The following is a 12,830-nucleotide window of genomic DNA, read 5'->3' as shown; positions in this document are numbered from 1 at the left end:
CTAGTCTACATATTTCTTTCTTTGGCTTTTGCATATCTCCTAAAATTATTAAAAAGGTCCAAACAAATATCTGCTCCTATTTAACTAACTAAAATCCAGCAAGGTCTCCACCTTTTCTCTCAAGGGGCTGACTTAACACTTTGTTGTAAGCTTTCAGAGAAATTTTCCAAATATTTTCAAATCACCTGCTCATTAGTTAAAACAAAACAAAACAAAACAAAACAAACAAAAAAAACATAAGTCTTTGGCAATCTTTTTTTCCCCCGTTACTTCCAGTGTGCCTTATTAACTATTGCAACCTTGGAGGATTACTCTGAAACAAAGGATGAAAACTGAGAGATAGATGTTAGTCATTCCATTTTGATGGAGCAAAACACTAGCAAAGTCAAAGTGTAATGACTACAGAAGCCAAGAATGTGTGTGTGTTAATAGAAGAATTTTACCTGGCTTTCATAACGTTACCCAGGCCACTGTTTTAGTTGGTTTTCTATTGCTGTGCCAAAACACAATGACCAAGGCAACTTATAAAAGAAAGCATTGAATTTCGGGGCTTATGGTTTCAGAGGGTTAGAGTCCGTGTTCCTTACAGTGGGGAGTATGGCAGCAGGCAGGCAGGCATGGCACTGGAGCAGTAACTGAGAATTTGTATCTGATCAACAAGTGCGGATGGGGTAGAGGGTGGGAGCAGAATAGCACTTAAGCCTTTTGAAACTTCAAAGCCCACCTCCAGTGACACAACTCCTTCAAAAGGGCCTCACCTCCTAATCCTTCCTAAAGCAGTCCTACCAACTGGGAACCCAGCATTCAAATATATGAGCCTATGGCAACCATTGTCATTAAAACTACCATACCATTAAACATAAGAGCTGTAGAGTCACAGAGATGTGATATCCAAAGAAACCAACTAGTCAGCCCCCTGTAGTTTATCAGCAAGGTAAGAGAGTCTATAAAGAGGGGAAAGGACTATTCTAAGGTCAGTCAACTCTTTGCAGCTCTGCAGAAACATTCTGGCTTTTGGTTGAATGATTTCTAGGCAATTTTCTGTTACTTGGCCATTTTCTACTAGCCAAGTTATAACCCCAAATGAGTATCTTAGCTATCATTTACACCAAGTTTTGTGATGTCTATTGATACCAACAGTTGCCCAGATCTTTTTTACTATTATTATAATTTATTCACATTACATCTGGATTATAATCCCCTTGCTCTTATCTTCCTGTTCCCTCCCCCATTTCAATCTATTCCCCTTCCCCTAGGCCACTGACAAGTGGCGTCCTCCTCCCCCAAAGACTGACCACAGCCTATCAAGTCTCATCTGGACAGTCTACATCCCCCTCCTCAGTGTTCCCACAGGGACTCTCTGGCAAGGGGCAGTGATGAAATCCCTGGCACCAGAGGTCTTGTCAGAGGCAGTCTCCCACTTCCCCATGTGGAGAATGAACTGTCCATTGGCTATGCCTAACAGGGGGTCCAGGTCTACTGCTTACACTGTCCTTACTTGGTGCATCAGTCCCTGTAGGCCCTGCTGGCTCCAGATCCGTCAGCCTTTGTCATGTTGGTCATTGTTGTAGTTCATGGACATTGCAGTTGGGTAGGAATATCACTGGTTTTCTCCCTTGGAAGCTTGCATAGCACCTTTGGGTAATATAAAGGTAGTTCTCATGGAAGAGGCTTCCACATTAGTTTCATGGGTTCTTAGGCCTGGTCTTTTGATTATGTCCTGGAGTTATGGCTTATTGTGATCATTTTTATCTGGTTGTGTCCTTATTAGTGCTTGGGTGCCGTATTCCCTTAACCTTATATCTTATCCCTGATAGTCTTTCTTTTGCTTGGTTGTATCAATGAGTGCTGCTTTCTACTCTGTCTTTTATTTGGTTTCTTGGGCATTTCATTTCCAGTGTTTGTTTCTCTGGTTTTCCTCATCCTTTTTATTCATTTTTTTCCTCCTACTTTTTCTTTACTAAAAACATGAACAAGAGTTTTAAAATAGAGCCGGGCGTGGTGGCGCACGCCTTTAATCCCAGCACTCGGGAGGCAGAGGCAGGTGGATCGCTGTGAGTTCGAGGCCAGCCTGGTCTACAAAGTGAGACCAGGATGGCCAAGGCTACACAGAGAAACCCTGTCTCGAAAAAAAAAAAAAAAAAAAAAAAAAAAAAAAAAAGTTTTAAAATATTCCATAAAAATAAATGTGTCTTAACTACTGACCTGAAAGTGTAGCTGTCAAAAGGACAAATAATAAATGGAAGAATTCGGACATGGAGCAGGGAGAAGATAGAGTAGAGGGGTGAGCATTTATGTAAAACAACCCAAAAGTTCTGATGGATAAGTAGTTATACTGCCCAGTAAATAGCCTGCCTCTACAAATGACTAGTTTGAGGTATACTTCAATAGCTCTTCAATCAAATGGACCCTTATTTCCTAACCCGCATACATCTGGGATCTGGGATTATGCTGGTAACAAAAAAAAATTGCTTTGTTTCTACTCTGAGCATCCTCAGACTTGTACTGAAGTGGCCTTTTTACACTCAACACATCTGTCATGAGGAATATTCTGCTGGTGACTGAAAAAGGATGTGGAATACAGAAAAGACCAAACAGTTGACCTACAAGTATAGTCCAAAAACTAGTCTCTACCTAAATGCAGACAGTGGCGGCTAATAGAGCGACAGGGAAGCTTTAGCTGCAGCATGAATTAAGCATTTTAGTTTAAAAGGTTTTTTATCTTGTGGTCTGGAAAGAAAAGACATCTTGCTGCTATAACTGAATGCTTAACCAGAGGTTCTACTTAACATCAATATACATGAAAGAGACAGCTTTCTATGGGTAGCAGTAATATGGATAATTGAGTTGTGTGAATACAAAATGTGTGTAGTAAATTAAGACTAATGTGCATCAGTGGATAAAACCTATTAGCATTCATTAGTTAGTCCTGTTTATGATTATTTGTTAAGTGACAAAAAGCCTAATGCTAACGGCTTCTCATGCAAGCCAGAAGAATAAGTCAAACTCATTTTCTGAAACTCAACTACAGTACTTTATTTCGATTTTCCTCTTAATATCTTTGTGGTTGTTGTTACTGAATTTTTTAAACAGGGTCTCACATAGCCCAGACTGACCTTGAACTCCTGATTTGCCTTCCCCTCACTACTATGTGCCATTATATGTGGCTTAGTAGGTAAAATTTTAAAGACAGGCAACAGTGTCTATGAAGCAATAATGCTAATAACATTGGAAACAAGAGTGTAATCCTAATTAATTTGCTGAGAGTTATTCCCCACTTGCCATTATTAGGTTGTTTTATCCTGAATGCTTGCCCAGGTACTGGAAAAAGAATATATGTATATAGGTGGTGTGTGTGTGTGTGTGTGTGTGTGTGTGTGTGTGTGTGTGTGTGTGTGTGTGTGTGTGTGAGAGAGAGAGAGAGAGAGAGAGAGAGAGAGAGAGAGAGAGAGAGAGAGAGAGAATTGGTTATCCTATGATTTCTCAGAGATCAATTTTAAAAAGTATTGGGTTAGCAGCAATATATTTAATAAGTCAGAATATATTTAATTACTCAGAATTCCAATATATATATATATACATATATATATATATATGTCTTTAAAAATCCTAAATGAATATTTTTTTGAACTCAAAAGATTCCTCCTGACTGTTCACAAAAGCTGACCAACTTATAGCAATATTCTGACTTTCATGGTGTGGGCACAGGCTCAGAGGGTGTGATTTAAAAAAAAAACTAAGAGGAAGGTTATAATGAAAGCAGTATAAACATAGCTGCAACAAATGGCAGCCCTTAGTGATCTCATTAAACATTTTCCTTCCCCTAAGAATTGTATGGTTTAATCATTCTTACTTCCCGTACTCCCCAGAACACTTAATGTAGGTGGGCTGGATTTAACCTGATCTTTTTAGTGGGCATATAATCTTTGGACACTAATTCCCTTCTGGGGCTAGGAAGTTAGTGCTTATTTTATTTTGGGTATCTTTACCAGTGTGTTTGTGTGTGTGTGTGTGTGTGTGTGTGTGTGTGTGTGTGTGTGTGTGTGTACTAAAATACATTAAGTACTTGGGGAATAGGTTTCTAATGGATGATATGACCCCATTACTCTAGATAGAATTAATAGTCTAACAGATGGAATTCACTTTTGTGGTAAATAGAATATTATGTGTCAAATGTGCTATAAACCTGAGTCTTTGGAGGGGGGCATTCTGCTTTACTTTTCCTATCCTAGGGGCTCCTGCTTCTATTTTTGATTTCAGAGTCCCTCACTCTGAAGACTTTTTTTGCCAAGATGACCCTGGTCACGGGAAATGTTTAGGTTGTAGTGGATTAGTAAACACATTCCTAGCTTTTGCCAAATGATCATTGCGTATTTTAGGAATATGTTGAAAAGAAGAAGATCTACTTTGTCCTTACTTCATAGGCTTAGAATTGGGGAAATCTGATTACAGAATTTTGATCCGGAAGTCCTCATCAAGGCTTTTAGTATCCACCCCCTTGTTATAATAATCAGAAGTCGTTTGAGTTAAGACCTGGAGCTCTCAAACAGGTGATCTCATAGTCATGTAGGGCGGGTGCTGTTGTTATCTACAGTGTACATGTAAGGCAGTTTAATTCTATAGTGGTGAGTAACCTTTTCAGGATCTCACAGCTAGAAAGTGGTCAAACACAAATTTGTCAGACTTCAAAGCCTGTCCAAAGATAGGAAAAGATTTGTCAACTTTTGAGGGTGCTCTTCTGGCTCTAATTTTGTGTGCACACTTTGTAATGCCATGGGTCGACATTAGCTAACCTTTGGACCTTCTTCTTAGCATCATCTTCTTTTTTTTAGAAATGCTATCTTCCCAGATGAAGTGTTCATTCTTTTAAAGAAGAATTGCCTTATTCCTGTGTTGCTTCCTTTCTCAAGAGCTTGTTCAAGCTCTGCCTTCAGTAACCAACGGCCTGTGTTCAACTCCTCAGCTCTTTTCGGAGCTGAATGGAACTATTTCCCACTCCGACTTGTGGCTACAACGTTGGGAAAAGTCAGGAAATAAAATTATGGGGCAGAAGTCCCCTCACCACCTGCTTTCTGTTTTGTTTGTCTACAACACAGATCGAAGATGGAGGCAAGGCAGCCTTGTCCCAGAAGATGCGAACTGGTGATGAGCTGGTGAATATCAATGGCACTCCGTTGTATGGTTCCCGCCAAGAGGCCCTGATTCTTATCAAAGGCTCCTTCAGGATCCTCAAGCTGATTGTCAGGAGGTAAGGTCCAGGTGCAGAGGCCATTGGCAAGTACTTGATTGGTAATAACACCTCAATAAAGTGGCATCTCTTATCATTATCATCATGAAGAGAGATTTTCATATGAAGAGAATTGTGTAGACAACTAAAGCAGAATGGGCAAAGGGCCTTCCGTTTGTATTTTGACACTGTCTTACACTCACTGTACCCCTTCCTAGAATGGCTTCTTCATGACTCATTTTCTATTCTGAGGACTCAATGACTCAAAACTTGCAAGGCTCTATGTAACCCAGGTTTTTTTCCTATCTCCTCTGTCATAACAGTCATTGTTCAACTATCACATAACAGCAGAGATGTAAAGAAACCCTACTGCCAGCCATGATAGGCTTTCTGGAGGCTATGGCAAATTCCAAGACAGAAATACTACCTTTGAGGAATGTATAGTCTAGCAGGGGGTGGGGTGGGGGGTGGGGGAGGGATCAATGTGTCAAAGAATCAGTAATATACCTGTATTTTGAAAGAAACAGAAAAGAGTTTCACAGAATTGTTTGTTACATGGAAATTGCTAATTAAAGAGAAAAGGAAATCATGTTAGATAGGATTCACGGGTTAGATTCAAAAGAGGAGGTAAAATCTGAGCAGAACGTTGGGTAGAATTAGAAAGGTAAAGCATCACAAATAGATTCTGCCTAAATGGAGTTCTACAAGCAAAATGGAGGGCAGAGACACCATTAGCTGTAGCCATTCCAGTGTTCCTGCCAAAGCACCTGCCTATTCACATGACCTCTCTTCAATTTTTTACTTTAATTTTTTTTTTAGTTTTTGAGATAATTACATAATTTCACCCTTCTTTTCCTCCCTCGAAGCCCTTTTGTACTCTTTCAATTTCTTGGTCTCTTTCTCTTTGTTACTGAGAGCCAAACAGTCTTCCCCAGGGTAGAGTACACCAACACCAATTGGTTATCCAATACCAAATGGTTAGCTCTGAAAACATGGGCATTCAAGTAACATAATATGGACTTAGCATGTTGTATTTATATACTTAGGAAAACACACACTTGTTTTTATTGTGCTGCTGGGGATGGATAGCGGGGCCTCCTGATGCTAGGGAGGTGCTCTCATATTTGAGCTCCATTCCCAGATCATTTCTTTCATTTTCCTATAGCGTCTCTATTCTGGGCTGCTACAGCTCATGTTTTTCCTTTTCATTGGCTGGTTTCCTTTGTCTTATCTACATGCTCACGTTTTTACATCATTGTTATTATTAAAGAATGATTATTATATTACATCATATATGGTAAAAATTATTTATTCTATATTATTATTAGAATAAAAATGTAAATTACCTCCTATGATATTTCTCACCCTGGCTAATGCTGTTTTCCTCCTTTTGTTTATATTTAATCTCAAAAGCAGAATCTTTCTGTACTGTATACACTTTTCTATCTATCTTCGATTAACTTCAGGATCTCTGTGGTCTGAACTTGGCATCTATAATTCAAATGTGATGACTTTAAAGTTCACAAAATGTTGCCTTATTGTCAAAGCCAGTAGATTTTCTTCAGTCTTCATCATATATAATGCATAGAAGACATTTGATACAGTTGGTCCATATTATGAGATTCCTATATGAAAGTCTGACTTTCAAAAATATTCTGTTTACTTCTTTGTGTTCTAGGTTTTTTTGCCCATGTTTTTTTTAAAGATATATTTATTTATTATTATATACACAGTGCTCTGCTTGCATGTACACCTGCAGGCCAGAAGAGGGCATCAGATCACATTATAGATGGTTGTGAGCCACCATGTGGTTGCTGGGAATTGAACTCAGGACCTCTGGGAGAGCAGCCAGTGCCCTTAACCTCTGAGCCATCTCTCCAGGTCTTCTTACTCATGTTTGAAGCAGACTCCTTTATTACTTGGCCATTACCTTGACCATGCTTTAAACATTGTGTTTTCTGTAGTTCCACTTTTCTAATGTCATCATAATATGGAAACTATAATATGGACAATCTCACTGACCCCTCCTATTTCAATTTGAATCTGTATGTGGATGATTCTGTCTCTTCTGTACCAGATCTGTCCCCTTGGACATTTATATTTAGATGTAGCTATAGCATTTCCAGTACAGGATGCTATTCCAAGCTTAACATTTCACCTTATTGTGCACAAAAGCTTCCCATCTTGGTGACACTGCAGCAACCAAGCGAGAAGGAGAGCTACCATCAGTTCTTCCATTGATCTCACGTAACATTCAGTTTATCCAAACATTCTTTTCCTAAAAGAGAAAAGGTAGCCATTTTAGGTTACATGAGGCAGAATATATAGCATCCCATTGGTTTATTGCCTGCTCTTCTGGTACCTAGTATTAAGTCATGCCTTTTCAGATATAGGCATCATGGTAAGTAGTGGCTTGAACATAACAGCTATGCTATCACTGATTCCATATTGTATGAAAGGCTGCTGTTCCGATGCTAGGCATGGAATCCAAGGCCTTGAGTAGGCTAGTCAAGTCTTTTCCACTTTGGGTTGGTTATGATTTGTATTTTAAGTAAAACTCCATGGAGGGATTACGTGGTAAGAATTCTTGTTTAGTATCTGGTAGGTTCCTGGATGTTACTCCTTTGTTTTAGCACAGGGAAATTTTGATTCCTTAAATAGTAGTATTATTGTAAGGATTAAATAACTCAACTTATACAAAATACCTTTTACATAATGGTTTTTCCTTTCACGTTCTAAGCAGACCTGAACTTGCTTACCTTCCAAGATCAAGGTGGTTTGGCCATAGATACATACTATTATATCAGGGAATTTCAGTTCCATTCCCTTCTCTGAGGTATAAAAGAACCATAATTGAAGTGGCCAAACACTGTTCGATGGTAAAGGCATTAGAACTGTAATGTGCATTGGACCCTAGTCTACAGAGTGTGTTTTGCTGGGAAACCAATCAGGCATGGCAACTATTCGAACAGAAAACATGGCTCTTGGTGAGATGCTGGATGTAGAGAGGCAAACACACTTTAGTATGTGAATAATGTCAGAGATGTTTTTGCCTTTCCTCTCACAAAGGAACATGAAGATGCTGGGGTTTGAACCACTCACCCTGTCTTCTTTCTATAATAGCACTGTCTGCCACTACAAACTATCCATGTAGGAGTGGCTATAATTATAACCTTGGAGATCGCAAGGACCTTTGGGTTTCATGGTGTGAAAGGCCCTATGGCTCCCAGTACCTACCTTTTCTACCTTTATTGCTGAAGGTATTCAATGCATAAATTATGAAGTGATGCTGCCCTCTTGTGGCGAACTTACCCTTCCCTTATGGCCTGCTGTGGGCATGGTGTAGGAAGGTAGTTCCTTCTTATTTATCCCAATTTCCCATCCAGTTTATGCAAGAGGTATCTGTTCATAAATTAGCACATAAAAGAAGTATGATGTGCTTATAGTTTATAAGTGTTCATCTGATTGTGTTAGACATAAGTAAAAGGAATTTTGTTTAGCTAAATCACTGACAAAACTAATGCTGTCCTTTAGGTATTGATTAAGTCCTTTAAAGATGAACATTCAAAGAAACACTTCAGAAAATAGCTTATTCAGAAAACCCAATCCGGCCCGCTGTTCCCCCATCCACATCCACACACACACCTCTCTTCTGAGGATCAAACCCAGGGCTTTGCACTTGCTATGCAAGCCCCCTACCTTTGAGCCACAGGGCCAGCCCTATATTGCCTTTTAAATGACAGCTAACTAACTCAGAAATCAAGATGTCATTGTCATGCCTCCCCTTGGCTCACTCTCCTCCAATTCAAGTAATTTCAAGGCTTGACATATCTAACCTGCTCTAAACCTCTCTCGTTTTGTCTTAATTCAATCACTCATAGTTTCTCACCTGTACCATTTTGAGAGCCTTCCCACTGGCTTCTCATCATTCAGTTTAATCTTTTTCCAATGAATCCATGCTTCAAAAAAGGCATTTTAGCAGGTTACTTTCTACTTGGGAAAAAAAATAAGAACCATAAACCTGTGCCACGTTCAAAAGATTTATTTTATATGAGTAGAATATTTAACTGTATTAAAGATATCATGTTTATTAGCCATTTTGAATATTTTGTTAATTATTTAAGAATTTTATGCATTGATTTCTGATCATATTCATTCCTCTCCCTATCTAGTCCCAGATCCAACCCCCAATTCCATACCCAACCAACTTTATACCTTCATGGATTATAAATATACACTGTCAATCCAATTAAAACTGCCTATATACTCCTGGCTGTGTCATCATCTACTGAACCATTTCTGATCTACCAGGATCATACCTGTAAAGAAATGAACTTACCGGACAGTGGTGGCGCACACCTTTAATCCCAGCACTCGGGAGGCAGAGGCAGGCGGATCGCTGTGAGTTCGAGGCCAGCCTGGTCTACAAAGCGAGTCCAGGACAGCCAAGGCTACACAGAGAAACCCTGTCTTGAAAAACCAATAGATAAATAAATAAATAAATGAATAAATAAATATAAAAAAAGAAAAAAAGAAATGAACTTGCCCCATCTTGGCAGCTATTGATTGTTTCCAGCTCCCTGGTTAGGACTAGTACTTCGTGACTAAGGGACCGTGTTTAGCTAAAAATCATAATATTTAAATGTATATTAAAAACATGTTAGCAGTATAAAAAGAACAATTATGAAAATGTCTGTATTGAAGAGTTTGATGTAACTTAAGTATGAAAACAAAGAACACCAAAATGCAAATACTTGGAAGAGTTGAAAAACATGTCATTCATTCTAATTAATACCATTTAAAAATATTTTATACATAGTAATTTATTTTCAAGTATTCATGAAACATCAAAAATGATTACATGTTATGCTGCAGAGAAAATATATGCAAATTCTTAGCAGCAGAAGTGGCAATGCCTTTGTTTCTGATGATAATGTACAAATTTTACAAATTTAAACAAAAATATTTAACAACTTTAATATATCAGAGCACATTTATATGCAAATATAAGATCAAAGAGAAATAGCAAACTAATAAAAACAATAAAGGTTTGAGCATGACTTGTCACAACTTTGAGATTAGTTTTCAGAAGTAAATTTATAATATTAGGTATTTTATTAAAAATGAAGGATACAATTACATATCTAAGAATCCAATATAATATTTATGCCAAGGGCTTGATTTGGGGGACTGGGGAGATGGATTAAATAGATAAGTCTCTATGAAATTTAATCAAGTAAACAAAGATGAGATATAAATAAAATTTAAATGATCAGTGATAAATAACATCATAGAAATAGCTTCTGGAATTAGCTATAGATTACAAAAATTATATTTTAGGAAATCGTGAAATCACAGAGGAGGTGAGCATATCTACTTCAGTTTAAATGTCGAAATTATTGGGATGCTGTATAATAAAAGGGTCTAAAACAACAGAAACACTGAAAACAGCAATAATAATCAAACTGGAATTTCCAGCATTACGTTAGGTTCACATCCTTTCAATCAGTGAATGCCTTCAAAGTTTTCGGAATAGCCTAGACCCTGTTACAACATTATAAATCTGAAAATGTTGCGTAATTGTTCAGGTTCTTTTTGAAGCCAGCATTACTTTGATACTTTGATACAACTTCTCGCAAACAGGATCTTCTAATTATTGAGTTTAGATGCAAAGTCCATAAATGCAAGCCTATGAAATATAATTTAGAAATATAGGATGATAGCAGTTCAAGTGCCAAAAGATAGTTTTTGAACAAAAGGTAAAATCTTGGCTCATAACAGACTTAGAAATGAACATATATTGGACTTAGTTTAACTCTAATAAGTAAACTGGAAGGTGTTGGAATCAGTTTAAAGGAGAAGTCAAAGAAGAACAAATTTGATTTAAAGATACCACTAGACCGCAATAGCCAGTTAGAAACTGTACAACGAAAGAGCTCCCACTCATGGTATCAGCTAAACACATAAAACACTTGGCAGTGCCCTGAAGGACATGCATGGATGACATTTCAAAACAAAGCTTCCACTGAAAAGTGTGCACAAATAATTTTGATTATGTGAATAGCCCAGTGATATTGTATAAAGTGATTTTTAAATATCTGGTGATACAGCTCAGTGGTCGAGCACTTGCCTAGCATATGTGAAGCCGCAGGTTCAGTTTTCCATTCACGGTACCACAAAGCAAAGCAAAGCAAAACAAGAAAAGCTCAGTGGGACAGTGCCTACTTAGCACAAGGCCCTTGGCTTAGTGCCCAGGAGCATTAAAAAAAAAATGTGTGTGTTTTAAAATAAAACCTGGAAGGGGAAGACAGAAAAGAAAACTAATGGATAAAACCACACAATTTTTTGGTTGATTGATTTGGTTTTTTGTTTGTTTGTTTGTTTGTTTGTTGTTTTGAGTTTTTTTCATCTGTTTTGCTTTGCCAGCTGTGATGGCATATGCCAGTAATCCTAGTACTTGTGCTTGTGGCACTTGGGAGGTGGAGACAGGAGGATCAGGAGTTCAAGGGCAGCCTTAGGTACATAATGAGGTCAAGAACGGCCTAGGCAGCATGAGACGCTGTCTCAAAAAACAAACAAACAAACAAAAAAACAAAAAAAACCCCAAAAAAAACAAAAAAAAACAAAAACAAAAAACAAAAATACAAACAAAAACCAAGTAATCATGTAATAAAAAAATATTTTCACTTGCCCGGGGTTAGTTATTCCTCTACTCTGATGTGATATCCTTTAACGTTTGCAATTCAAAGCAGCCTTTATCATTCCATCTTCCTTATAAATGTCAGGCGCCCTCCGGATCATGTTTCCATTTGTGTTTTGTACTTCTGAACCTGATTCATGGGCATCTTTTCTATCCCAATTCAAGATGTCATACTGAGAAATGTCACTGTTCTTTGAGAGGGCCAGTCAATCTTAAGGGAAAAAATTATTTCTGGATCAACAATTACTTACTGTCCTGATTGTACAATGGGCCATGCCAACCTCTTACCCCACTTTTTGAAACAAAGCCTTATCCAGGGTGGTCTTGAACTCATAATCATCCTTCCTCAACCTCCAAGATCCTGGAATTACAGGCATGCAGCACCATCCTTAGCTCTGGCAAGCATTTAAGTTAGCAATTATTTACTGAATGTCAGGTTTTTGATTGAGTCTACAAATTTAATCATAAAGAACATATTTATAGTCACTGCTGTTATTGACCCCTGACCCCTACAGTCTTTGTTGTCCAGGGTTCCACAGTCACTGAACACAGAATATAATTTGTGACTATTATGTCAGTTGTTCAAAAGAAGACATATATATCCATTAGAGGGAAATTAATTGCACGATAGATATTTTAGAGCTGGTAGTCATTAGTGAGCATCACATAGGCAGTAATTACAAATACATTTTTGTGGAAGCCATATTAGGTCTACCGAATCAAAACTCCTGAGTATTAGGAGCTATTCCAGTTATCAATTTTAGTAACATTTCCAAATGAAAAAGCCAATGGTTTGAGGAACACTACCTTGAGGCATCAGGGCTCAATCCTCCAGAATCACTAGAGCAAAACTACATTTAACTCTGTAGTAACAACCTGTTCTCCGTCAGGCTTCTCACACTC

The 12,830-nt window shown here is 38.0% G+C and overlaps 1 protein-coding gene across 3 annotated transcripts in view; it reads left to right on the top strand.

Moving 5' to 3' along the window:
• The window catches only part of Shroom4 (shroom family member 4), a 207,472-nt gene that overhangs the window by 101,973 nt on the left and 92,669 nt on the right, over positions 1 to 12,830 (top strand). For all 3 annotated transcript variants that reach the window (XM_051142252.1, XM_051142251.1, XM_051142250.1), the window contains exon 2: positions 5,097 to 5,248. In XM_051142252.1, coding sequence (XP_050998209.1) covers positions 5,097 to 5,248 — 152 coding nt within the window. The remainder of the gene's footprint in view (positions 1 to 5,096; positions 5,249 to 12,830) is intronic.

Source organism: Acomys russatus, chromosome X, assembly GCF_903995435.1.
Source record: "Acomys russatus chromosome X, mAcoRus1.1, whole genome shotgun sequence".
Lineage (NCBI taxonomy): Eukaryota > Metazoa > Chordata > Mammalia > Rodentia > Muridae > Acomys > Acomys russatus.
This window is presented reverse-complemented; position numbering and strand designations above follow the sequence as displayed.